The sequence below is a fragment of the Emydura macquarii genome, unplaced genomic scaffold (genome assembly GCF_026122565.2).
Source record: "Emydura macquarii macquarii isolate MOO-44397 ecotype Brisbane River unplaced genomic scaffold, CSIRO-AGI_Emac_v2 contig_1300, whole genome shotgun sequence".
Taxonomy (NCBI): domain Eukaryota; kingdom Metazoa; phylum Chordata; order Testudines; family Chelidae; genus Emydura; species Emydura macquarii.
Window position 1 is genome coordinate 706,507 of NW_027131437.1, and position 27,148 is coordinate 733,654.

A 27,148-nucleotide genomic window follows, 5' to 3' on the forward strand; every position below is an offset into this window, starting at 1 on the left:
TCTCCCTTTAGAGATCACTTGGTCTATTTCCTACCATCTTGGGAACAGAACATCTGACTATGGGATCCCGCATGTCCTCCAGAATGACTACCTCTAATCCCCCCATCCCTCTTCTGAAATCTTTCTGAAATCTAATTTCTAGAAGAGGTGGAGTCTCCTCTCCAGTAGGAAATCATTGAAGAGGATGCAAGTTTCCTCTTGACCTTTTACACTATCTTATCTTTTCTGAGTTGCTATCAGAAATCTGTAAAGTATTATCCATAATGCAAACTATGGCATAGATAGTTCAGTCAATCTTTTTATTTAGGATTATAGTGCCTAGAATTTATACATTCCTTATCCACACTTGTGTACAAGTTCTTGGTACTCTGTATTTATTTTCAACTACTACTAAATTAACTCCATACTGAGCTGCACACTAACAATGGGTTTATCCTGAGATCACTGTTCGATAGCATCTATAATCCTCTCTTACTGTGTGTTGCTTGTGTTTTTACTTCCTTGTAGAACATTGTGATTTTTTTATGAGAATAGTTGTTTCTGCATACCACATTGTGCTGAATAAAATCTCTCCGTTGTTTTTATAAGGAATTAGTACAAAATTGTTCTCATGCTGACATTAGGAAATCGTTGCCTGATTGTGCCATCTATTCCTGATAGCAGCAGCCTAGGTACATAATTAGAAAAACAACCATCCCTGTTTGTTCCTGTTCTATGCAGAATGTTAAGAATATCTTGTTACCTAACCTGTTTCGTTAGAATACCAATTATTTCTCTGAGTGCCAGTCAGTGCTCATAAAGACTTGGAATTTCCGAGAAACAGCAGCAGTAGGAGCAAGAAACATAATTAAACAGGCATATTCTAAACAGAAAAGAATGACTCAGAATTATCAGGTACCACCACTTATTAGGTAGCTATGGGACAGGCAAAACAAATTCAAGCCTCTCTTCATCCATAGCGTGCCCATAATTCTGCAAGAGAATGCAATTTGTCATCAACTGCCTGTTAGTTGTTCTAATTTATTGACAAAGCTAGATGTTACTACTGTTTTTTGCATTGTGTTAATGTTAACTGTTAAATAATTGTATAAAGCATAGCACTTAAGGGAAGGCATAAATGCATTCTTCTTCTGACCCTTAAATATTTTTGTTCTTATCATTCCATGTAGTAATTTATTTATCATGTATTTTATTTTTCAGTGAGGGCCATGGGAAGTTGACAGTATTTTCAGTTAAAGCTATGTTAGCAACAATGTGTGGAGGGAAAATACAGGACAAACTAAGATGTAAGTAAATTTAACCATTATTTGAAATTTTCTATTTCCACCATTGGTCACACAAACTTTGTATTTAATTGTTATGTTTTGGAAAATTAGCTACATTTTTCTTGCTCATCCAGAAATCATGCTACTATGTTAGTTTAGTCTTTCTAGTAATGCATGCCATCTACTGGCTACAAAAAATACTCAATTTTATATTTCAAAAGTAATATTTTGTTCAAAGGAAGTGAAACAAAACTCCAAAAACCTGAAACTTATTTGATGGTTTTTATCCTTCATAAAGTTTCATTCATTAAAGGTTTGATCCTACTGTACAAATGAAATCAATGGAAGCTTTGCCATTATCTTCAATAGCACTGGATCACGCAGTAGAGTAACACAGTGTCAGTGTTTGGCGTGATACTGTGATCTATAGGATACAGACTTCTTAAAGCCCTTTGGGACACTTCTCAGAGTTACCAGAGGTGTCCAGGGTGAATCACTTCTACCTACTTACAGTGGGAGCGAGTCTTGTCTATGCCACCAGGGGAAACTCTCCCCAGCCACCGGCTGCTGGCAACACAAGTGCTCTGCAAGCCCCACTCTTTCCCCTTGCAGCCTGTGGTAATCGGTGTGTTGGTTACCGATGTTTATCAGTGTAGGCTGCGTGCGAGTGTCCCTGTGTAGATGCTGTCTCAGCTCTGCGCAGGAAACTGAGACGGCTCTCACGATCAAATGAGTCGACACGACCACAGATTAGCTGAGCAACGAAGGCGCTCAAGCCGGGTTTATTGCGTGCAGCACAATGAGAAATGACTTACAGAGTATCTCTGGGTCAGTTTCGCATAGGCGGCGTTACAATGGTCTCGGCCCGACGGCGGGACTTTCCGTTATCCCCTAGACCGGACACCGGTATTCCCTCTGACATCCTCTTTTATACACTGTTACATACACTTTCGGTCTGCCCCCTTTCACGTAGGTAGTTGCCACCCTCCTGACGTAGTCTAATACCACCTTTTTCCGTTGATTGGCTGATTTGGGCACTGCCACTCCATGTATCATTTCTACCCATCAAAGTGTCATTTCAGAGAGTTAGTATCTTGGTACCTCTTATACCCACTACATATTTTAGTAATATTTTGGCAGTCTTACAACCTTGCAGAATCAGCACTTTCCTATACCAGTCTCAGTTAACTTGAGTGACCCCTTATACTTCTGTTCACTCGGCTTTTTCCATTTAGGCCTTAGCCTGTTTTACAGGCCTTAAGCTCTCACTTCTTACTACACAGCCTAGCAAAATACACACCCCACTTTGTTACACTCAAGTGCCCAGGCCCTTATCTTGGGGACACCTGCAGTGTACAGCAATGTGCTTCCTCTGTGGAAGTAGTGCACCTCAGTTCTCTGGGTTAAGCTCAGTTCAACACTCTCCTGTGCACAAGGCATTTAGATGAATCAATAGTAAAATCAAATGAAAGGTTACTTAACAGAGCTTAAAATGGAGCTTAAAATAAAAGCAAACATAAGGGTTTGGAAACATAAGGTTACAAGTAAAAGAAAAACCTAAACCATAATGTATAGCCTGTGTTTTTTCTAATCTAATAAGGTGTTGCTCATTCTATTGTTAGTTGTTACAGTGCTAGTCCAGTCCAGAAAGCTAGGATCCATCTTCCATGAGAGAGATTCCCCTGCTGGCAGAATCATAGAATATTAGAGTTGGAAGGGACTTCAGGAGGTATCTAGTCCAACCCCCTGCTCAAACTAGGACTAACCTCAGCTAAATCATCCCAGCCAGAGCTTTGTCAAGCCACAGCTTAAAAACCCTCTAAAGATGGAGATTCCACCACCTCCCTAGGCAACCCATTCCAGTGCTTCACCACCCTCCTAGTGAAAAACTTTTTCCTACTATCCAACCCAGACCCTCCCCCATTGCAACTTGATACTATTGCTCCTTGTTCTGTCATCTACTACCATTGAGAACAGCCTAGCTCCATCCTCCCTGGAACCCCCTTTCAGGTAGTTGGAGGCTGCTATCAAATCCCCCCTCACTCTTCTCTTCTGCAGACTAAACAATCCCAGTTTCCTCAGCCTCTCTTCATATGTCTTGTGCTCCAGCCCCCTCATCATTTTTATTGCCCTCTGCTGGACTCTCTCCCACTTGTCCACATCCTTTTTGTAGTGAGGGGCCCAAAACTGGACACAATACTCCAAATGCGGCCTCACCAATGCTGAATAGAGGGGAATGATCACTTCCCTCCATCTGCTGGCAATGCTCCTACTAATGCCTCCTACGATCATGGATCACAACTTGTGCTCTTTTGTCATCACTTATACAGTTACAGACTATTGCCTCTTATTGAGGAAGTCCCCTAAACAGAGACTTTTCTGAGGGTTCTTCAGTCTTTCTGAATCCTCAAGCCTATACCTGTTCCAGACAGTAAACATGGGCTGGCTCCACTGATGTCCATTGTTCTCAGTGTTAATTGAGTGAGCCAGAGACCCGCCTCGAATCAGGTTACAAGTTTCACTTCAACAGTTTTGAAACCCAATACCCAACAGGTTTCAGAACTCTAAAATCCCATACAAATATCACTAAATAACCATGGCATTCAGCTAATTCTTAGCTTTCAGCAGAGACCACAACAATCCCCTTCAGTGAAATATTAATAAGATGGTCGGACACAGGTAATATTCCTGCCTGGGTATGTATGGGCATGTCTGTGTCACACCCTTGAAAACAAATTCTTGATCTATATATATAGCAAATCTTAGAAAACGTAACAGGAACAAAGAAGGGAGGCTGGCATCATTGTGGGAATAAAGGTGTTTGAGTGACCTTACATTTCCATATTTTCAAACTATTTTGGGTTTCTTTAAAGTTCAAACTTTAGTTCAGAATTTTCTGAGCTTTTAATCATAGAATCAGAGAAATGTAGGGCTGGAAGGGATCTTGAGAGGTCATCAAGTCCAGTCCTCTGTGATGAGGCAGGACAAGTCAACCTAGGCCGCCCTTACACCATCATAGAAATATCTAAGAATAGGTTGAAGAAACACTTGCAACAGGGGGCTTGGAGGACCAGGCTGCCTAGTATTTGGAGTACTTGACTTCCTGCCCCCTGCTTGTGTGGCTGAGGTACCTTGGTCTTTAAGGGAGGTGGGTAGGGGGACCCAGGCCCTCCCACTCCACTGCATGGCAGCCCAGTGCCTTGTGTGAGTCAGCCCCTGAGTAGGGGGCCTCCTAGAGGGGAGGCTACATCTGCTGCCCTGACCTACTTCCTACTTTGCCTCTTCAGTTTGGGGTGTAGCCACTCTAGTCCAAGTTCCTGTGGTAGCTTGTCTCTAGTACTGCCTCCTCGTGGACCCTGGGTAGTATCCTGCTGCAGTCCCAGGTTCCTTCAGGCAGGGTAGCTGTAAATTTGGTGGGATCAGAACCCCCAGAAGGACTCTGTGCTTCAGTCACCCAAGTTCCTCTTAGGCTGGGTGCTCCTCCGCCTCTTTCTCTGTCTCCTTTGGCCAGGCAGACAGTGTTTGGTTCCTGCCTCGGCTGTCAGGCTGGTGATCCTTCCCCAGGTAGTGAAGCAGTTAGCTCCTGCCTATTCACCAATCAGCACCAAACTGAGCCAGGCTCCCTCATTTTCTCTCCTCTTCAATCCTGGCATTGGCTGCAGGTATAATGGGGTGGGCTAACTGGGCCCAAAGGCTCTCTTTAACCCCTTTCATGCTGGAGGGTATTTTCTCTGCTTCACCATAGATGGGGATTCCACAACCTCCCTTGGAAGCCTATTCCAGAATTTAACTACTCTTATAGTTAGAAGGATTTTCCTAATATCTAACCTCAATCTTCCTTGCTACAGATTAAGCCCATTACTTCTTGTCCTACCTTCAGTGCACATGGAGCACAATTGATCACAATCCTCTTTATAACAGCCCTTAATATGTTTGATGACTATCATGAGCTCATAGGTCAGATTTTCTAAACCTTTTGTTATTTTTGTTACTCTCCTCTGGCTGTCTCCAATTTGTCCACATCTTTCCTAAAGTGTGGTATCCAAAACTGAACACTCAACTCCAGCTGAGGCCTCTTCAGTGCAAAGAAGAGAAGGACAATTACCTCCTGTGTCTTATTTACAACACTCCTGTTAATACACCCCAGCATAATATTAACTTTTTTTTGCAGCTGCATCACATTGTTGGCTCATGTTCAATTTGTGATCAGCTATAATCCCCAGATCCTTTTCAGCAGTACTACCATGTAGCCATTTTGCAGTTATGCATTTGATTTTTCTTTCCTAGCCCAAGCACTTTGCATTTGTCTTTATTGAATGTCATCAGATTGATTTCAGACCAGTGACCAATTTGTCAAGGTCGTTTTGAATTCTAATTCTGTCCTCCAAAGTTCTAGCAACCCCTCCCAGCTTGGTGCCATCCACAAATTTTATAAGCATACTCTTCAGTATTATTATCCAAGTCATTAATGAAAATATTGAATAGTATCAAACCCAGGATTGACCCCTGCAAGACTCCACAAGATACATCCACCCAGTTTGATAGCAAGCCATTGATAACTATTCTTTGAGTACAGTCTTTCAAGCAGTCATGCACTTACTTACCTTACAGTAATTTCAGCTAGAGTACATTTCACTAGTTCACTTATGGAAATGTCATGCAGGACTGTGGTGTCAAAAGTCTTACTACAATCAAGATATATCACATTACTGCTTTTCCCTCTATCTATTAGGCCAGTAACACTGTAAAAGAAGGAAATTAGGTTAGTTTGACATATTTGTTCTTGACAAATCCATACTGGCTATTACTTATTACCCAATTATCCTCTAAGTGCTTACAAATTGATTGATTAATAATTTGTTCCAACATCCTTCCAGGTATTGAAGTTAGGCTTACTAGTCTGTAATTCCCCAGGACCTCTTTGTTCCCCCTTTTAAAGACAGGTACTGTATTTTCCATTCTTCTATCATCTGGGACCTTACCTGTTCTCCATGAGTTAGAACATAAGAACGGCCATACTGGGTCAGACCAATGGTCCATCCAGCCCAGTCTCCTGTATTCTGACAGTGGCCAATGCCAGGTGTTTCAGAGAGAATGAACAGAACAGGTAATCATCAAGTGATCCATCCCATGTTGTCCAGTCCCAACCTCTGGCAAACAGAGGTTAGGGACACTTCAGAGCATGGTTTTGCATCCCTGCCTATCCTGGATAATAGCCATTGATGGACCTATCCTCCACAATCTTACCTAGTTCTTTTTTGAACCTTGTTATAGTCTTGGCCTTCACAACATCCTCTAGCAAGGAGTTCCACAGTTGACTGTGCCTTGTGTGAATATATACTTCCTTTCGTTCATTTTAAACCTACTGCCTATTAATTTTATTTAACCCCTCCCTGCAAATCCCCAAAGAGTTTCATAAGGTCTGAACGCGCTTATTTACTTTCTCCACACCAGTTATGATTTTATAGACTTCTATCATATCTCCCCTTAGTAATCTCTCTTCCAAGCTGAAAAGTCTGTTTTATTAATCTCTCCTCATATGAAAGCTTTTCCATACCCCTAATCATTTTAGCTGACCTTTTTCAATTTCAGTATAACTTTTTTGAGATGGGGCGACCAGATTTGCATGCAGGATTCAAGATATGGGCGTACCATGGCTTTATAAAGAGGCAATGTGGTATTATCTGTCCCTTTCCTAATGATTCCCAACGTTCTGTTAGCTTTTTTGACTGCCGCTGCACATTGAGTGGATGTTTTCAGAGAACTATCCACAATGACTCCAAGATCTCTTTCTTGAATGGTAACAGCTAATTTAGACCCCGTCATTTTATATGTATAGTTGGGATTATGTTTTCCAATGTGCCTTACTTTGCATTTATCAACATTGAATTTCATCTGCCATTTTGTTACCCAGTCATCCAGTTTTGTGAGATCCCTTTGTAACTCTTCACAGTCCGCTTTGGACTTAACTATTTTGAGTATTTTTGTATGATCTGCAAATTTTGCCACCTCCCTGTTTACCCCTTTTTCCGATCTTTTATGAATATGTTGAACAGTACTGGTCCTGGTACAGACCCCTGGTGACACCATTATTTACCTCTCTCCATTCTGAAAATTGACCATTTATTCCTCTCCTTAGTTTCCTATCTTTTAACCAGTTACTGATCCAAGAGAGGACCTTCCCTCTTATCCCATGACAGCTTACTTTGCTTAAGAGCCTTTGGTGAGAGATCTTCTCAAAGGCTTTCCGAAAATCTAAGTACACTATATCCACTGGTGAAAAGTTCCAGAGGGGTAGCCATGTTAGTCTGTATACAGCAAAAACAACAAGAGTCCTGTAGCACCTTAAAGACTAACAAATTTCTGCGGGCATAAGCTTTCATGGGCTGCAACCCACTTCGTCAGATGCATGAAGTGGAAACCATAGATAGGGTGTGTGTGTGTGTATATATATATATATATATATCCAAGGGTAATGAACATAACAATGGGGAGGGCTAGTGCTAACAAAGTCAATTCAGTTAGGGTAGATGAGGCCTATTCACAACCGTTGATTAGAATGTGAGAATGTGTGAACAGTGACAATTATTTTTTGTAATGAGATAACCATTCCAGGACTCTCCTTGTTTTTGCTATATCCACTGGATCATCCTTGTCCACATGCTTATTGACCCCCTCAAGAATTCTAATAGATTAGTGAGGCATGATTTCCCTTTACAAAAACCATTTTGACTTTTCCCCCAACAAATTGTGTTCATCCGTGTGTCTGATAATTCTGTTCTTTACTATACAGTAGTTTCAATCAATTTGCCTGGTATTGAAGTTAGGCTTACTAGCCTATGATTGCCAAGATCACCTCTGGAGCCTTTTTTAAAAATTGGCATCACATTAGCTATCATCTAGTCATTTGGTACAGAAGCTGATTTAAATCATAAGTTACATACTACAGTTAGTAGTTCTGCATGTTCACATTTGAGTTCCTTCAGAACTCTTGGATGAATACCATCCCGTCCTGGTAACTTATTTACTGTTTAATTTATCAATTTGTGCCAAATCCTCCTCTAATGACACCTCAATCTGAGACAGTTCCTCAGATTTGTCACCTAAAAAGAACAGCTTTGGGTTGGGAATCTCCCTCACATCCTCAGCCATGAAGACCGATGCAAAGAATTAATTTAGTTTCTCTGCAATAGTTTTCTCTGCTTTGTGTGCTCCTTTAACTTCTTGATTGTCCATTGGCCACACTGGTTGTTTTGCAGGCTTCCTGCTTCTGTTGTACTTAAAAATTTTTCACAGTTACTTTTTGAGTCTTTGGCTAGCTATTCTTCAAATTCTTTTTTGGCTTTCTTAATTATATTTTTACACTTCACTTGCCAGAGTTTGTGCTCCTTTCTATTTTCCTCAATAGGATTTAACTTCCACTTTTTAAAGGATGCCTTTTTGCCTCTAACTGCTTCTTTAACTTTGTTGTTTAGCCACGGTGGCACTTTTTTTGGTTCTCTCACTATGTGGGGTATAGATTTAAATTTAGCCTCTATTATGGTATCTTTAAAAAAGTTTCCATGTAGCTTTCAGGGATTTCACTTTTGGCACCCTACCTTTTAATTTCTGTTTAACTAACTTCGTTTTTGTGTAGTTCCCCTTTCTGAAATTAAATGCTACTGTGGTGGGCTGCTTTGGTGTTTCCTGCCACCCACAGGGATGTTAAATTTTATTATGTTATGGTCACTATTACCAAGCGGTTCAGCTATAATCACCCCTTGGACCAGATCTTGTGCCCCACTTAGGACTAAATCAAGAATTGCCTCTCCTCTTGTGGGTTCCACGACTAGCTGCTCCAAGATGCAGTCATTTAAGGTGTCAAGAAACTTTATCTCTCCATCCATCCGGTGGTGACATGTACCCAGTCAATAGGGGGATAGTTGAAATCCCCCATTATTACTGAGTTTTTTATAGCTTCTCTAATCTCCCTGAGCATTTCACAGTCACTATCATCATCCTGGTCTAGTGGTAAGTAGTATATCTCTACTGCTATATTCTTATTATTCAAGCATGGAATTAGTATTTATAGAGATTCTGTGATACAGTTTGGTTCATTTAAGATTTTTACTTCATTTGCTTTCTTTCACATATAGTGCCACTTTCCCACCCATCTCAGTATTTAGACTTCTAGCATTTGTATATAAGCACTTAATAATTGTCACTTTTTAGCTGTCTGCCATTATATGTTGTAATTGAATGAGACTCTTTTTTATTTGACTGTTTCTTATCAGATCCCACCCATATTTTATCCACGTCCTTCCTCTTCTCCTTTCTAGGATATAGAGAATCTCCATTAAATAGATCCTTCTGGACCTTAGAACAAATGTATGTATGCTAGATGTTTAATGCAACACCTCCTCTCTTTTTTCCCCTCTCTGTACTTCCTCTATACCAATATTCCAGTTATGAGATTTATCCCACTAAGTCTTTGTGATGCTAGTTAAGTCATAAACTAAATTATGTACGAATACTTCCAGTTCTTCTTGTTCTTCTATTCTTTGCATTTCTGTATAGACATATAAGATTCTGAGCAGATTTCCCCACTGTTTTCTCTCTTGTTGCTCTATGACCCTATTATAATTTTTCATGTCTCTTCCAATGTCTAGCGCGCTGTTAACATTGCCCTTTTTATGTTACTTGTGGGCTTTTGTCACCTGCCCCCTTTGAACCTAGTGAACTCTATTGTATCTCCTCACCTCTGTCACTCCAGGCCCTGCCCCCCCCTTCGCATTCAGTATTCCCTCCTACTTCGGTCTCATTTGTATAATCTCGTCTCTGTCTCCTACTTTCCTTGTTCCTATCTTCCCTTTTCCTGCTCCCTGGACCTCCTATACTGTTTGCAAAACAATGCTATTCATAAACATTCTCAATACCATGCTTCAACTGACTCTGCCTCAGTGGCAAGCAGCACAGTTTTTTCAATGGTCTATCTTTCCTTTCCTACTGACACACCTGCATTTTGATTACATGGTCTCAGGGTTGTACTTTGACAATGCCTGTGATTTATGCTCTTAACACAAACACTTTAAAATCCCTCCCCCCCCGCACTTTCTTTTAACGTCACCTTCTTGATGATAGGTTCTTTTCCTCCCACTACTCAGTCTGCTCAACAACTCTGGAACCCTGATTCTGCCCTACACCTGTTCTTCCTATGTGGCTGTTCAATTCTGCGAAAATTCAGGGACTACACTGATCTCCATTATAAATGTGACCATGTTCCTTCTGTTCTGTCAAATACTGTGTCTTACAGAAGCAGCTTTCTTTTCCATCTGGATTGACTCATGCCCACAACCCTTCTGCTCCCTGCCATCCATCTCAGCCCAAGATCTTGCTAATTTCTTCACAGAAAAGTTTGACACCATTTGGTGTGAGCTTATCCTTCTTTCACCTCCATCTGCTTCACTTTCTTTTTTTTTCCTTTCTCTTTCCTGATCTCCATTTATGCTCCATTCCTCCCCTTCTGATCATTCCTAATCTCTTCATCACCTGGTTTCTTTTTTCTCACCTTCAGATATATTCCATTGTCTCCCCCACAATAAAATTAATTGTCTGCCCCTCCCCCTTCGCTTCTCTGTCTATTCTCTTTTCTCCTTCTCCTTTTCAACTTTTTTTTCAACTCCTTCAGTGTCCAGTCTACTCCTGATGCCTTTGTTTCCTCATTGTAGACTGAGCCCTTGATCATTTCAATCAAACTCAATCTCTAGTTTGAATTTATGTGACATTAGGATATCCAATGATAAGCCTTTTTGATTTAACGGAGTTACACCTGTTCAAAAAAATACTTCACAAATTGTCATTTATACAGTTGTAATTGGCTGTGTCATTGCATGTGTAGGTGCTTTTTAAGTTCTTTGGAATCTCTGAAGGTATGTTTGAAAACCTCATTACATTCAATTGTGACGGGACATTTGGAACGAGGCTCATATGCTGCTTTTAATGTGCACTTTTAATGCGAAAAAATTGTACATTTCATGAGACAGTAGTTCGTGCTTCCCTTACTGAGTTTGCAGATAAAGTAGTCAATTTTTGTCTAGGAAAGTAGTCTACTGTTGTCTATCTATCTACTTATGCAGATAAAATAGTCTACTGTTGTCTAGAAAATACTTTTGTTGTGGAATTTTTGTTTCACCATAATTTATTTAAAACTTAGGAAAAACCATACAAAACAGTTTCTTAAAAAACATTAAGGTTGCATAGTTGAAGGACATCATTTGATGTTTCTTGGTACATAAGAAAGGCCATACTGGATAAGTCAGTGGTGCATCTAACCCAGTATCCTGTCTTCCATCAATGCCCAGTGCCAGATGTGTCAGAGGCAATGAACAGAACATGACAGTTTTGAGTGGTCCATCCCTTGTCATGGAACCATAGGACTGGAAGGAACCTCAAGAAGTTTGCTAGTCCAGTCCCCTGCCCTCAAGCTGGACTAAGTATTATCTAGATCTAGACCATCCCTGACAGGTTTGTCTATCTTGCTCATAAAAATCTCCAATGACAGAGATTCCACAACCTCCCTAGGCAATTTATTCCAGTGCTTAACTACCCTGACAGTGAAGAAGTTTTTCCTAATGTCTAACCTAACGCTGCTTTGCTGAAATTTAAGCCCATTGCTTCTTGTCCTATCCTCAAAGATTAAGGAGAACAATTTTTCTCCCTCCTCCTTGTAACAACCCTTTATGCACTTGAAAACTGTCATCATGTCCCCTCCCAGTCTTCTCTTCTCCAGATTAAACAAACCCAGATTTTTCAATCTTCCCTCATAGGTCATGTTTTCTAGACCTTTAATCATTTTTGTTGCTCTTCTCTGGACTTTCTCCACATCTTTTCTGACATGTGGCACCTGGAACTGGACTCAATACTCCAGTTGAGGCCTAATTAATGCAGAGTAGAGTAGAAGAATTATTTCTTGTGTCTTGCTTCAACACTACTGCTAATATATCCCAAAATTATGTTTGCTTTTTTTTTTTGGAACAGTGTTACACTGTTGACTTATATTTAGCTTGTGATCCACTATGACCACTAGATCCCTTTCTGCAGTACTTCTTCCAATGCAGTCATTTCCCATTTTGTATGTGTGCAACTAATTGTTCCTTCCTAAGTGGAGTACTTTGCATTTGTCCTTTTGAATTTCATCCTATTTACTTCAGAGCATTTCATCAATTTGTCCAGATCATTTTCAATTTTAATCCTATTCTCCAAAGCACTTGCAACCCCCGCCAACTTGGCAGCATCCGCAATCTTTATAAGCGTACTCTCTATGCCATTATCTAAATCATTGTTGAAGATATTGAACAGAACCAGACCCAGAACTGATTTCTGCAGGACTCCAGTTGATATGCCCTTCCAGCTTGACTGTGAATCACTGATAACTACTCTCTGGGAATAGCTTTCCAAACAGTTATGCACCCATCTTATAGTAGCTCAATCTAGGTTGTATTTCCCTACTTTGTTTATGAGAAGGTCATGCGAGACGATATCAAAAGCCTTAATAAAGTCAAGATATACCACATCTACCTCTTCCCCCTTATCCACCAGGCTTGTCACCATATCAAAAAAAAGCTATTAGGTTGGTTTGACATGATTTGTTTTTGATAAATCCGTGCTGACTGTTACTTACCACCTTATTATCTTCTAGGTGTCTGCAAATTGATTGCTTAATTATTTGCTTCATTAAGCTGACTGGTCTGTAATTCCCCAGGCTGTCCTTATTCCCCTTTTTATAGATTGGCACTATATTTGCACTTTTCCAGTCCTCTGGAATCTCACCCATCTTCTATGACTTTTAGAAGATAATCACCAATGGCTCAGATATCTCCTCAGTCAGCCCCTTGAGTATTGCAGGATGTATTTCATCAGGCCCTGGTGATGTGAAGACATCTAATTTAGATAAGTAATTTTTAACTTGTTCTTTTCCTATTTTAGCCTCTGATCCTTACTCGTTTTCACTGATACTCATTATGTTAGATGTCTAATTGTTACTAAACCTTCTGGTGAAAACTGAAAGGAAAAAAGTCGTTTAGCACTTCTGCCATTTCTACATTTTTTGTTATTGTTTTTCCCCCCTATCCTGTTCTTGTCTTCCTCTTGCTTCTAATGTATTTGTAGAATATTTTCTTGTTACCCTTCTTTTAGTGTGCTGTGCTGGCTTTGGTCAAGTAGCTAGTACAGCAGACCTTGATCATACTGCCCAATAAATCCACAGACCCGATTCAGCAGCAAAGGCACTCAGCCAGGTTTATTGTCGACGAAGCACTGTGCTAATGCCCCAGCTCAGTGGTGACATTAACGAATCTATGCCTGCAACAGTGGACCAGCTGAGTGAATGGTGCAATTCTCCATTCCCCTCCTAGGTTAGCCAAAGACACATCCTCTGAGACCCTTTTTAATACACTGATACAAACAAGTTACATACTGCCCCTCTGACAAGGTGAGATACTGCCCTTTACCTTGTACACGATGGTTTGATCAAAACATCTCTGTCCATCACCTTGTCATCCTGACCTTATCTTTGAGAGGGGTCAGTGTGTCCTCGTTATCTTTGGGGAGTGAGCTTGTACCATTTTGGGATGCTCTGGTACCATCTTTCTAGAATGTATTTGCGTGAATGTCCTGTGCCTAGTACTTATTTAGGAATGTGTGTTTTTGAAATACCAGCTCTCTTCTTGCCAGACTCTGTGAACTTCCCTGAAGGTTCACAGCCTGACTTCTGCTAACTTTGCTTTCTAACAGGGGGGCCCAACTACTACGTGAGCTCAGCTCTCAGGCCTCATATTCAGCCTGTTATACTAGGCCTTGTGTTTTATGACCTCACTTTCTACTACATCATGCTTTGTAATTTGACTGAAGTTCCACTTCTTGTAGGACGCTTTTCTGAGTTTCTGATCATGGAAGATCTCCTCGTTAAGCCATAGTTCCTATCTTTCCTATGCAGTAGTATAGTTTGCACTTGTGACCTTACTAATGTCTCTTTGACAAACACTAACACTCTTGAACTGTTTTTCCCCTTACTCTTGCTTCCCATGGAATCCTACCTACCAATTCCCTCAGTTTGCTAAAGTCTGCCTTCTTAAAATCCATTATCTTTATTGTGCTGTTTTCCCTCCTACCATTCCTTAGAATCATAAACTCATCATTTCATGATCATAAAATCATAGAATATTAGAGTTGGAATCATAGAATCATAGAATATTAGAGTTGGAAGGGACCTCAGGCGGTCATCTAGTCCAACCCCCTGCTCAAAGCAGGACTAACCTCAGCTATATCATCCCAACCAGGGCTTTGTCAAGCCTCAGCTTAAAAATCTCTAAGGATGGAGATTCCACCACCTCTCTAGGTAACCCATTCCAGTGCTTCACCACCCTCCTAGTGAAAAACTTTTTCCTAATGTCCAACCTAGACCTCCCGCCCTGCAACTTGAGACCGTTGATCCTTGTTCTGCCATCACTGAGAACAACCCAGCCCCATCCTCCCTGGAACCCCCTTTCAGGTAGTTAAAGGCCGCTATCACATCCCCCCTCATTCTTCTCTTTTGCAGACTAAACAAGCCCAGTTCCCTCAGCCTCTCCTCATAAGTCCTGTGCTCCAGCCCCCTGATCATTTTTGTTGCCCTCTGCTGGACTCTCTCCAACTTGTCCACATCCTTTTCATAGTGGGGGGCCCAAAACTGGACACAATATTCTAAATGCGGCCTCACCAATGCCGAATAGAGGGGAATAATCACTTCCCCTGCTTCATGATTTTTCCAGGGACTGAGGTGAGGCTGACCGGTCTGTAGTTCCCCAGATCCTCCTCCTCCTCCTTTTTTGAAGATGGGCACTATATTTGCCTTTTTCCAATCACCTGGGACCTCCCGCAATTGCCATGAGTTTTCAAAGATAACGGCCAATGGCTCTGCAATCACATCAGCCAACTCCCTCAGCACCCTAGGATACATTGCATCTGGCCCCATGGACCTGTGCATGTCCAGCCTTTCTAAATAATCCTGAACCTGTTCTTTCAGCACTAAGGGCTGCTCACCTCCTCCCCATTCTGTGCTGCCCAGTGCAGTAGTCTGGGAGCTGACCTTGTCTGTGAAGACAGAGGCTAAAAAAGCATTGAGTACTTCACCTTTTTCCACGTTATCTGTCACTAGGTTGTCTCCTCCATTCTGTAAGGGACCCACACTTTCCCTGACCTTCTTCTTGTTACTAAAATACCTGTAGAAACCCTTCTTGTTACCTTTCACGTACCTTGCTAGTTGCAACTCCAATTTTTCTTTGGCCTTCCTGATTTCACTCCTGCATGCTTGAGCAGTATTTTATACTCCTCCCTAGTCATCTGACCAAGCTTCCACTTCTTGTAAGATTCCTTTTTGTGTTTAAGCTCCCCGAAGACTTCTTTGTTAAGCCAAGCTGCTCACCTGCCATATTTGCTCTTCTTTTTGCACATCGGGATGGTTTGTTCCTGCATCCTCAATATGATTTCTTTTTAAATACAACCAGCTCTCTTGGACTCCTTTCCTCCTCATATTAGCCTCCCAGAGGATCCTGCTCATCATCTCCCTGAGGAAGTCAGAGTCTGCTTTTCTGAAGTCCAGGGTCCATATTCTGCTGTTCTTCTTTCTTCCATTTATAAGGATCCTGAATTCAACCATGAATTCACTGCTGCCCAGGTTACCACCCACTTCTACTTCTCCTACCAATTCTTCCCTGTTTGTGAGCATCAGGTCAAGAGAGGCACAGTCCCTAATAGGTTCCTCTAGTTACTTGCACTAGGAAGTTGTCCGCAACACTCTCCAAAAATATCCTGGATTGTCTGTGCTCTGCTGTATTGATCTCCCAGCAGATGTCAGGGTGACTGAAGAGTGACTGAAGTCTTCCATGAGAACCAGGTCCGGTGATCTGGAAACTTTCCCTAGTTGTCTGAAGAAAGCCTCATCTACCTCATCCTCCTGGTCTGGTGGTCTATAACAGGTGCCCACCAAAACATCACCATTGTTGCTCTCGCATCTAAACTTAACCCAGAGACTCTCAACAGGCTTTTCTCCATTTTCATATAGGAGCTCAGAGCAATCATACTGCTCTCTTACCCCACTAAATCTCGGTTATTCCAAGCACATCATAGTTCCTTGACTGTGCCAGGACTTCCAATTCCTACTGCTTGTTTCCCAGGCTTCTTGCGTTCGTGTATAGTCACCTAAGATAACCAGCCAATTGCCCTACTTTCTCAGTACAAATCAGGAGGCCTCCCCTGTTGCACCCTCCTTTTTCATTTTCTCCTGGTGTCCCACTTACCTCTGAGTTTAGGTCCCCGTCCTCGGGCGAACCTAGTTTAAAGCCCTCCTCACTAGGTTAGCCCGCCTGCCTGTGAAGATGCTCTTCCCTCTCTTTGTTAGGTGGATCCCATCTCTGCCTAGCAATCCTTCCACCTGGAATAACATCTCATGGTGGTGCCCACCTGGAAAAATAGGAAGGGGTAGTGGTCTGACGGCTTGATAATTCTCAGCAGATTCTCTGTCACATCTTGAATTCTAGCTCCAGGGAAGCAGCTCACTTTCACTTTCAAATTCTCAACCAATTCTTCCCTATTTTTTAAAATCAAATTATGAACCCGTGGTGGCCTTCTCCTGCTTCTGAAATAAAAATGGTCTCCTGTGCATTCGAAGAACTTGTTTGATAATCTGTGCCCTGTTGTGTTATTTTCCCAACAGATGACTGAGTAGTTGAAGTTCCCCATCACAACCAAGTCCTGTGCTTTGGACGATTTTGTTAGTTGTTTATAAAAAGCCTCATCCACCTCTTCTTCCTGGTTTGGTGGTCTGAAGTAGGACTTGTGGTCATCCAGTCCCAGCTTCTGGCAGTTGGATGTTTAGGATACACAGAGCATGGGGTTGTGTCCCTGACCATCTTGGCTAATAGCCATTGGTGAACCTATCCTCCATGAATTTATCTAATTATTTTTTTGAACCCAGTTATACTTTTGGGCTTCACAACATCACCTGACAACGAGTGCCACAGGTTGACTGTGCATTGTATGAAGGAAGTAGTTCTTTTTCTTTGTTTTAAACCTACTGCCTATTAATTATATTGGGTGACCCGTTGTTCTTGTGTTATGTAAATAACACTTCCTTATTCACATTCTCCACAGCATTCGTGACTTTATACATCTCTTTCATGCCCCCTTTTTCGTCTCTTTTCAAAGATGAAAAGTCCCAGTCTTTTAATCTGTCCTTGCATAGAAGCTATTCCATGCTCCTAATCATTTCCATTGCTCTTCTCTGCACCTTTTCCATTTGTAATGTATCTTTTTTGAGATAGGGTGACCAGAATTGCATGCAGTATTGAAGGTGTGAGTGTACCATGGATTTATATAGTGGCATTGTGATCTTTTCTGTTTTATTATCTATCCCTTTCCTCATGGTTCCTGACTTTCTGTTATCTTTTCTGACTGCTGCTGCACATTGAGCAGATGTTTTCAGAGAACTGTCCACGATGACTCAAATATATCTTCCTTGGTTGATAATAGCTAATTTAGACCCCATTGTTTTGTATATATAGTTGGGATTATTTTTTCCAGTCTCTATTACTTGAAACTTTTCAACATTGAATTTCATCTGCCATTTTGTCACTGAGTTTAGTGCGATCCCTTTTTAACTCTTCGCAGTCTGCTTTGGATTTAACGATCTTGAGTAATTTAGTATTGTCTGCCAATTTTGCCATCTCACTGTTCGCTCCTTGTTCCAGATCATTTATGAATATGTTGAACAAGACTGGTGTCAGTACAGATCTGTGGGGGACCCTGCTATTTATCTCTCCATTGTAAAAACTGACTATTTACTCCTACCCTTTGTTTCCTATCTTTTAATCAATTACTGATCCAAGAGAGGATCTTCCCTCTTAGTCCCTCATTGCTTAGTTTGCTTAAGAGCCTTTATTGAGATACTTTGTCAAAGGCTTTCTGAAAGCCAAGTATGCCATATAAACTGGATCACCCTTGTCCACAGAGCTGACACTCAAAGAATTCTAATATAATGCCACTAATTCTAATTTAATTGCCACCTCTGGAGCCTTTTAAAAAAATTGGTGTTACATTAGCTATGCTCTAGTCATCTGGTTCAGAGGCTTATTTGAGCGATAGGTTACATACTGTGGTGTGTTGAAGTTAGGTTTTCAATTATATTGAAGTTAGGTTTTCAAATCAACTTCATTCTATGCCACTTCTGAAAGTAAATTGCAAACAGAACTTGGCCCAAAATGAATCATGATTCCACAGGACTTGTATCTCTTGTTATCTGAGTGCCATCCAAGCTGTACTGTGTAAGACAGAAGAGAATAAGGTTATATAGTATGTCTTAAAAAAAACAAATACAACCTTGTTGTTAGAATATGACGGTTATAAAGTCAAGAACTCAAAAGTTGGTAAATTCCAGAATTAAGGGCACCCGTGCAACTCTTTTTGGCTCCTTTGTGCATTTACATTATGATGCAGACTTCAGTTACATGTTCCCATACTGCTTTTTTCTACAGGACCACAGCCTCCATCAGTGAACATAGGTAGTTATTCAATATTACTTTTTTTCCTTTTCATTCAGTGGGTGGCCACAGCCCTTATATGATGGTCACCCTCCAAATCTTGTCCTCAATACAAACAGCTCATAAAAATATTACAATAATTCCTACATTCTCCACACATTCTAAATTCAGCTTTCTTGCTTCAACATGTTAGACTTTGAGGTTTCTAGTACATAGAAAAACATTTTTCTATAGGAATGTGGGGAGAAAGCCTGGAGGATCTATAATAAATTAACTCCATGCATGTTCAGTTTTATATTTTACTTTGGAACAAGTAATATAAAATTGATGTTCATGGTAAAACAAGTAGACATAGATTGCATGACTAAATTAAAAAAAACTTTTGTGTTGGAAAGCATAATGCATTTTTTAGTAAATTTATATTTACTCTAAGGTTTTGCTTTATTTTGTTTTTCTTGTAGATATTTTTTCCCAAATGTCAGATTCCAGTGGATTGATGATATTTACAAAGTTTGATCAGTTTTTGAGAGAAGTTTTAAAACTTCCAACATCTGTATTTGAAGGGCCTTCTTTTGGATACACAGAACATTCTGTACGGACATGTTTCCCACAACAAGTAAGAGTTAACAAAACGTAATTGTATGTTGCATGTTGAAATAGTGCAGCCTTCTAAAATCCAGTGGCTTCTTCTGTTATGGTCTGTAAATGCATTCCTTTCAAGATTGTGTATTATGTACACTAAAAAATTTTAAGAGGGCCCGAGTAAATGGTAGCAGAGTGCTAGCTCTGCTGTAGTTAAGGTTGAGACCAACTTTCTATTTAAAGCTTAACATTAAGTGCTCTAAAGTCATCATGGTTACTTGGATTGCTTTGAAATTAGATGTGTCTCTTGGGGATATGGGGCTTGGGTATGCTAATCCACAGTTCGGGCCATTTGAACAATGGGTTCATCTTCGAGTATTGGCCGTATGGGTTTTCCACTTTGGGTAAGCATGTGCCTTTGATCGGAGACTTTTAGTAGCCCTGCCCATTCAGTCTATGCATGCACCCTAGGTATCCTTGTGCCCCATGGCAAGGATGTATAGGGCAGTGTTTGATGAGCAGTCCTCAGTTCCTTTCTCAGTGGAGGGGCTGGGATCCGGTACAGCGTTCCAAACAGCATAGTCATGGAGGATGTAGAGCAGCAGGCATCAGTCAGGCAGGAGCCTAGATGGTGGAAGGGCCAGAGTGTAAGCTGGCACAGATTTTTATTTCTCAAGAGCCAGAGTGCAAGTGCCAGAGCAATGCTTTGGACTGCTCCAGCAGCACTACACCCTGGCCAAAACACAGGGAACTGGCATCTCCATAGGGAGGCATACCCCCACAGCTAGAGAACCTCTGTGTCAGACCTATTGTCTTAGGCTATATTTATCTCCAAGGGGTGCTCTCATTCAGCTGAGAGCATCACACTGAGATGAATGGGCAGCTTCACACCTCTCAGAGCCTGCTATGCTTTCAGGATTATCCTATGCTGGGCATCTGGATGTGGCAAAGCAGTTACTGATGATTAATTTCATGCTGTATTACAGAAGAGGACCAGCTCTTCTACAATTAAGATTGAGAAAACATTTCTGTTTAAACTATGATTTTTCTAATTTCCAAAATCTGTATGTGTACTGAGATTGTCTTGAAATTTGCTGTGCTTTATGGGAGAGGGAATTAGGGTTAGTGAGCCAAATGTGGGTTTATTTGAGCAAGAGGTTCCTGAGATACAGATCCCTGGGGGAAAAAGTAGCTTATGAAAATTCATAGTCTAACAATTTTTTTATATTTTGTTTCACACCTGGCTTCTAAAATGCTAATGGCTTAGTGGGACAGAAAGGGAAAGTTGAGCTGGAGATGGTGGGGGTGGTAGGGCTACACGTTGTAGGGAATAGTTGGAAGACGGGGTGAGGAGAGAGAAACACCAGTCTTCTTTCAAATGATTTAAGTTAAATGTAACCACCCATGAAACTGTCAAGATTTTGGGACATAGACCATGTCTGAGATTTCTCTCACCAGCTCTGTTAGCAACTACACACTCTAGACATTTCACGACACAACCATTATCTCATCCCACTGCAACAAAGTATACAGGGGGCAGGAGGGCACTTTGGAATTGCATAGCAATGGAGTGGCCTAAAGGAGCAGACAGTAGACAGTAGACTTGGACTCTCTTCCCAGCACTGCCACTGGACTAGTAGGTCACTTTGGCCAAGTCACTTCACCGCTCCAGGCTTCAGTTTCCCTGTCTCTAAAGGGGGAATAATGATAATTCCCTTCTGGAGATCTACTGATAAAAAGTGCTATGTTAGAACTAGTTATTATCAAATACCTGTTCACAGCAGCATCTGAACTGCACATATAGATGATAATTACTACTACTTAAATGACCCCTTATGCCTACCAACAACTTTTCTGTCTGCTAGAAACACTAGGAAATTAAATGGCAAAGACTTTGTTAGTGCAGAGTTAAAGTTGCCCAGAGATAGCTTGTGCCCTTCCAGAATCTCGATTTCGGTGAAACTCAAGCCTGTGAAAAACCAGGAAATAGAGAATTAAGGTACATACTATGCAACCTAACTGTGCCCTGAGTTATGCCCATAACAATGCATACTCTTACTCTGCCTTTGCCCTGTAATGAACAGGAGCTCCTTAAATTCTCACACTGAGCTTACTCCACCGAAAGAATAGTAAATCTACTGCATTTACACTCCTTCAACCTTCTGACAGCCCCTTCACCCTTATTCACACAATACCATCAAACACTCTTTCACTCAACCTTCCTTAAACTCACAGGCCACACTCATGTCCCACCTAACTGCTGACAATACCCATGGCAAGAAAGCCCCTGTCCCCTGCCAGTAACACAGCTTATACAGCAGAGTGATGAAGTGAGGCATACTGGATCTCCCAAAGTACACATGCAGTTCTTTCATTTAATCACACACAGGGGGTCAGGGAGAGCTCCCTCCTAGACTGCAGTCCTCCACCCAGATCATCTCATATCACAATCACAGCTCTGATCTGATCTGCACCAACTTATTCCTCCACCATTCAATACAGCTACACCTAACACAGTGAAGGCAGCTGGAGTATATGCAGATAAGTCCCAGTGGCTATTGCCAGCTCCAGGAAGGTAGAAGTAAGGTTTACGTAGGTATGTACCTTAACTCTGTATTTCCTGGTTTTCACAAATTTGAGTTTTGCTGAAATTGACATTCTGGAAGAACAAGAGCCTCCACTGCGCAACCTTAATTCTGCGTTAACTAAGCTTTTTGCTATTTAATAAAAATAATAGGCCCAATCATTACTCAGGCTAAAAAAGAATTTCACACCATTTTAGTACCAGATTAAAACTCACTACTTCAAAAAGAAGACTTTTGCATAGTTTGATATTTTTATGAGAAGAGTGTGACACTTTCTTGGGGTTCCCAGGATGGTGAGTCACCTTGTTACCCCCCTACCTCTAGTGTGAGGGAGTTTCTTGTGGAAGTTGGATGTCATTTCCCTGATATTGCCAGCACTTCAGCCATACAGCCACACTCCCCGGGGCTCTACCAGCCCCTACTTTGCCTTGCAGGTTAACAACCCCTGAGACACTCCAAAGCATCCCCCTGTAGAATCCAGCCCTTGTCACTGGACATTCACAGTAATTACCAGGTTTGCCAAGGGAATAGGGTACACACACATGCACACACATCAGCTTGTTTGATTCAACTAAGCATCAGCTCCAATAAAAAACACAGCACTGTAATCTATAGTAAAACAAATGTAAGTTTATTAACTAAGAGAAAGACTTAAAAGATAGCAAGCGCAGGTAATAAGAATAACATGTTTTAAATAAAACAAAAGTATAGTTTGCTAGAGTAAGACTAAACTTTAACAGGCTAACCTTGTCTAAAGCAGTTTCTCATGTAAGCCTTTTCTTGCAGCGTTTCAACCAAGGCTGGTTGACATCTGTTTTCATGAGTATAACCGCACTGCCTGATTACCCATGCAAGTGCAGGATAGAAGAGACATCCTCGTGCCTTCCTCTTATACCCCAAAGTCCATTGTTTTTGTTCCCAGAGTCAGGTTGACTCCCTCTGGTTTTCTTCCTGGGATCCTAGCTCCAAGGTGTCTCCTCATACTTCTGTTTGTTTCACATCTTCCCCATCAATCTGTTTTTCCTGTTAACTTTCATATGTAAATGGGGCCTCCTTTTGTTTGACTTTGCAATGCTTGATTTATATATGAATTGAGGCAGGTGATTCCACATCCTTTGTCTGGCAAAACCAGCTTGCCAACCCTGCCTGGGGTTCAGATTCTAAAACACATTTGCAATATATACATACATACAACTTCTTAAATATCACCTGCACATACATCACATAACTATTATGTGGACCACTATGATGTAAGCTTTCGTAGACTCCTCACCTGACCCATTTAGGGTAAATATTATGAAAGTACTGTGCCCTTTCTCCATTGGTGATGTCTGGGCCTGGCTGACTGGGTTCTTTTCCCCTTTTACATGCTGGACCCAGGGAAGCCTTCTCTACCAAGGAGTGAAGTTTTCCGGTGATGAGGTAACAGAGTAATGGAGAGAAACAGAAAAGAGAATGCAGTATTATTTAGGCATCTAGTGCACAGCTAGATAACATTTGATTCTAAAATTCCAAGTACACTACATCAACTGAACATCCTTATCCACAGGCTTGTTGACTTCCTCGAAGAATTCTAATAGATTGGTGAGGCAGGATTCCCGTTTACTAAAGCCGTGTTCACTCTTTTCCAGCAAATCATGTTCATCTATGTGACTGATAATTTTGTAGTTTAGTATAGATTTGACTAATTTGCCAGGTACTTTAGTTAGGCTTACCCCAGCCCATGATTGCCAGAATTGTCTTTGGCATCTTTTTAAAAAATATTAACTACCCTCCAGTCATCTGGTACAGAGGCTGATTTAAGCAATAGTTTACATACCACTTTTAGAAGTTCTGTAATTTCATATTTGGGTTCCTTCTGAACTTTTGGGTGAATGCCTTCTGGTTCTGGTCTAGTTGATATGGTCAACTTGGACTTTCAGAAAGCCTTTGACAAGGTCCCTCACCAAAGGCTGTAAAGCAAAGTAAGCAGTCATGAGATAAGAAGAAAGGTCCTCTTAGGATCAGTAACTGATTAAGAGATAAGAAACAAAGGGTAGGAATAAATGGTCAGTTTTCAGAACGGGGAGAGGTAAATAGCAGCATACCCCATGGATCTGTATTGGGACCAGTGCTGTACAACATATTCATAAATGATCTTGAAAAAGGGAGTAAACAGTGAGATGGCAAAGTCTGTATATAATACAAAATTACGCAAGATAGTTAAGTCGAAAGCTGATTGCCAAGAGTTACAAAGGAATCTCCCTAAATTGGGTGACTGGGCAACAAATGGCAGATGAAATTCAATGTTGATAAGTGCAAAGTAATGCACATTGGAAAAAATAATCCCAACTATACATACAAAATGATGGGGTCTAAATTAGCTGTTACCATTCAAGAAAGAGATCTGAGAGTTATTGTGGATAGTTCTCTGAAAACATTTGCTCAATGTGCAGCGGCAGTCAAAAAAGCTAACAGAATGTTAGGAAACATTAGGAAAGGGATCGATAATAAAACAGTACATTTCATAATGCCACTATATAAATCCATTGTATACCCACACTTTAATACTGCATGTGGTTCTGGTCGCCCCATCTCAAAAAAGGTACATTGTAATTGGAAAACGTGAAGAGAAGATCAACAAAAATGTTTGGTGGTATGGACCAACTTTTCATTCAAGGAGAGTTTAAAAAAAAAACTGGGACTTTTCATCTTAGAAAAGAGACTAGTCGGTGGGGTTAAGATAGAGATTTATAAAATTGTGAATGGTGTGGAGAAAGTGAATAGGGATGTGTTGTTTACTCTTTTACATAACACAAGAACTAGGGGTCACCTGATGAAATTACTTTCACCATAGTTATCCCTTTTAACTGATGGGGAGTTACATTCCCAATAAATATATAATGTGCAAATCGTTCTAGTCAGGGAATGCGGCTCAAACCTCATCAGTTCAAGCAATTGAGGCCCACCACCGCAAACCGGAGGAGACTTCCGCTTTCCGAGAAACCAGGAGGTCATCTGCAGTTAATTCTGATCTGAACAGACACCACACTGAACAGTGAGAAGGTGTGCGGAAGAAAACCCCGTTGAAGTTGACACCAACTACATTGATGCATAGCACCCCAGCATCAGGACTGTCATTGGCAAAGTCATCACCAGTGCCCCAATGCCTGGGTGAAGCAGAGAGAAGAAGTCAAATTGGAGACCGGCCATGGCTTGAAACTGAGAGGCAAGGGAGGAGAAGAAACCACTCCAAAGGACAAGCTCAATTACTTCACTAAGAGAGTGGCACCAAGTGGACAGGCACCACAGACTTTGGTATACTGGCAAATGCCTCAGCACAGGCACCCACACCAATTACGGGACTGAGGTTCACCCTGACAGGACTAAACGGAGTGACATTGGTGTGGACAGCACCAGTGTAGACACCACTCTCCTGCTGACATAAATACTGCTGCTCATTGGGGGTTGTTTAATTATGATGATGGGAGAGCTCTCTCCTGTCGGCATAGAGCAGCTACATGGGAGACTTTACAGCGGTGCAGCTGCAGTGGTACCCCTGTGCCGCTGCAAGGTCTTTAGTGTACACATAGCCTTAGAAGGTGGAGATGCTTTACCAAATGCTCCTGAAAAATGTTGAGCCCTTTTATGTCACCCAAACCATGGTTCATTATTAGTCACAATAGTACAAGAGAAATCCAAGTCAATGAAAGAAACCTAACTGGTTTTAAGATGGCGCTTGATACATTTATGAAAGAGATTATACAGTGGTTGCCAACCTGTGGCCCAGGAGGCTTTCAAAGTGGCCCTGCTGGCCGTAGAAGGAAACCACTGGCTGCAGAAGGGAGTCACTGCCTAGGGTGGCGCGCACAGGGCTACAGGATGCGTGCGGTTTTCCTGCTGCAGCCAGGGAGACAGGAGGTGAGTGAGGAGATTCAGCCTCCTTGCTGAACTCCTTCTGTCCGGCTGCAGTGGGGGGGCGGGGCTCGCTAGCAGAGACTGGTGGCCCTTCAGAGTTGTAAAAATTATATCTGGGGCCCTTGAGCCAAAAAGGTTGGGAATCACTGGGTTATATGAAGTGGCTGCCTGTGATTGCAGGGGACTGAACTCAGTGACCCACAAGGTCACTTCCAGTCCTATGTTTTTATGAAAGGCACACCCAAGGACAAAACAGCCCAAGATGTTGGATCTATTCAGTGGCCACACCTATTTGTGGGCCTGACTGAAACTATGGGTGGCAAACTATGAAGCATTATTTACCAAGTATAATTTACTAAAATGCAATAGGGTGATCAACTCCCTTTTTATCCAAGCTGCCTTAAGATAGTAGGGAGTAGCTAAAGAAAATTATATAGGAAAACCCAGATGGTTACCAAGACAGCTCTGCAAGAAGCCATTAATGCTTCAGACATGGCCACAAAGTCAATGCTCATGGCGATGGCCATGAAAAAAACCTCATGGCTGTTGGGTTTTAGGATATAGAAAAGGTGCAAGACACTATCCAAGACCACCCATTAAAAAGAATGGAACATAAGAACAGCCATAGAGGGTCAGATCGATGGTCCATCTAGCCCAGCATCCTGTCTTCTGACAGTGGCCAATGCCAGGTGCTTCAGGGGAATAAACAGAAAAGGCAATCATTGAATGATCCCCTGTCGTCCACTCCCAGCTTCTAGCAAACATACTCAGAGCGTGCTTTGGCATCCCTGACCATTCTGCATGAACTTATCTAGTTTTCTTTTTTTAACCCTGCTACAGTTTTGGTCTTCACGTCTCCTGGCAACAAGTTCCACAGGTTGAATGTGCATTGTGTGTAGAAGTATTTCCTTTTGTTTGTTTTAAACCTGCTGCTTATTAATTTTATTGGGTGACCCCTAATTCTTGTGTTAAGTGAAGGAGTAAATAACACTTTTTTTACTTTCTCCTCACCACTCCAGATTTTATAGACCTCTGTCATATCCCCTCTTAGTCATCTCTTTTCCAAGCTGACAAGTCCCAGTCTTTTTAATCTCTCCTCGTACTGCTGTTTCATACCCCTAGTAATTTCTTTGATCTTCTCTGCACCTTTTTAAATTCTAATATATCTTTTTTTGAAGTGGGGCCACCAGATATTCATGCAGTATTCAAGATGTGGGTGTATCATGGATTTATAGAGGCATTATGATATTTTCTGTTTTATTATCTA

At 41.4% G+C, this 27,148-nt stretch overlaps 1 protein-coding gene across 4 annotated transcripts in view; it reads left to right on the top strand.

The window, feature by feature from the left end:
* The window catches only part of DTNB (dystrobrevin beta), a 326,819-nt gene that overhangs the window by 53,518 nt on the left and 246,153 nt on the right, over positions 1-27,148 (top strand). For all 4 annotated transcript variants that reach the window (XM_067550478.1, XM_067550479.1, XM_067550480.1 and 1 more), the window contains 2 exons: positions 1,201-1,286; positions 19,279-19,433. In XM_067550478.1, coding sequence (XP_067406579.1) covers positions 1,201-1,286; positions 19,279-19,433 — 241 coding nt within the window. The remainder of the gene's footprint in view (positions 1-1,200; positions 1,287-19,278; positions 19,434-27,148) is intronic.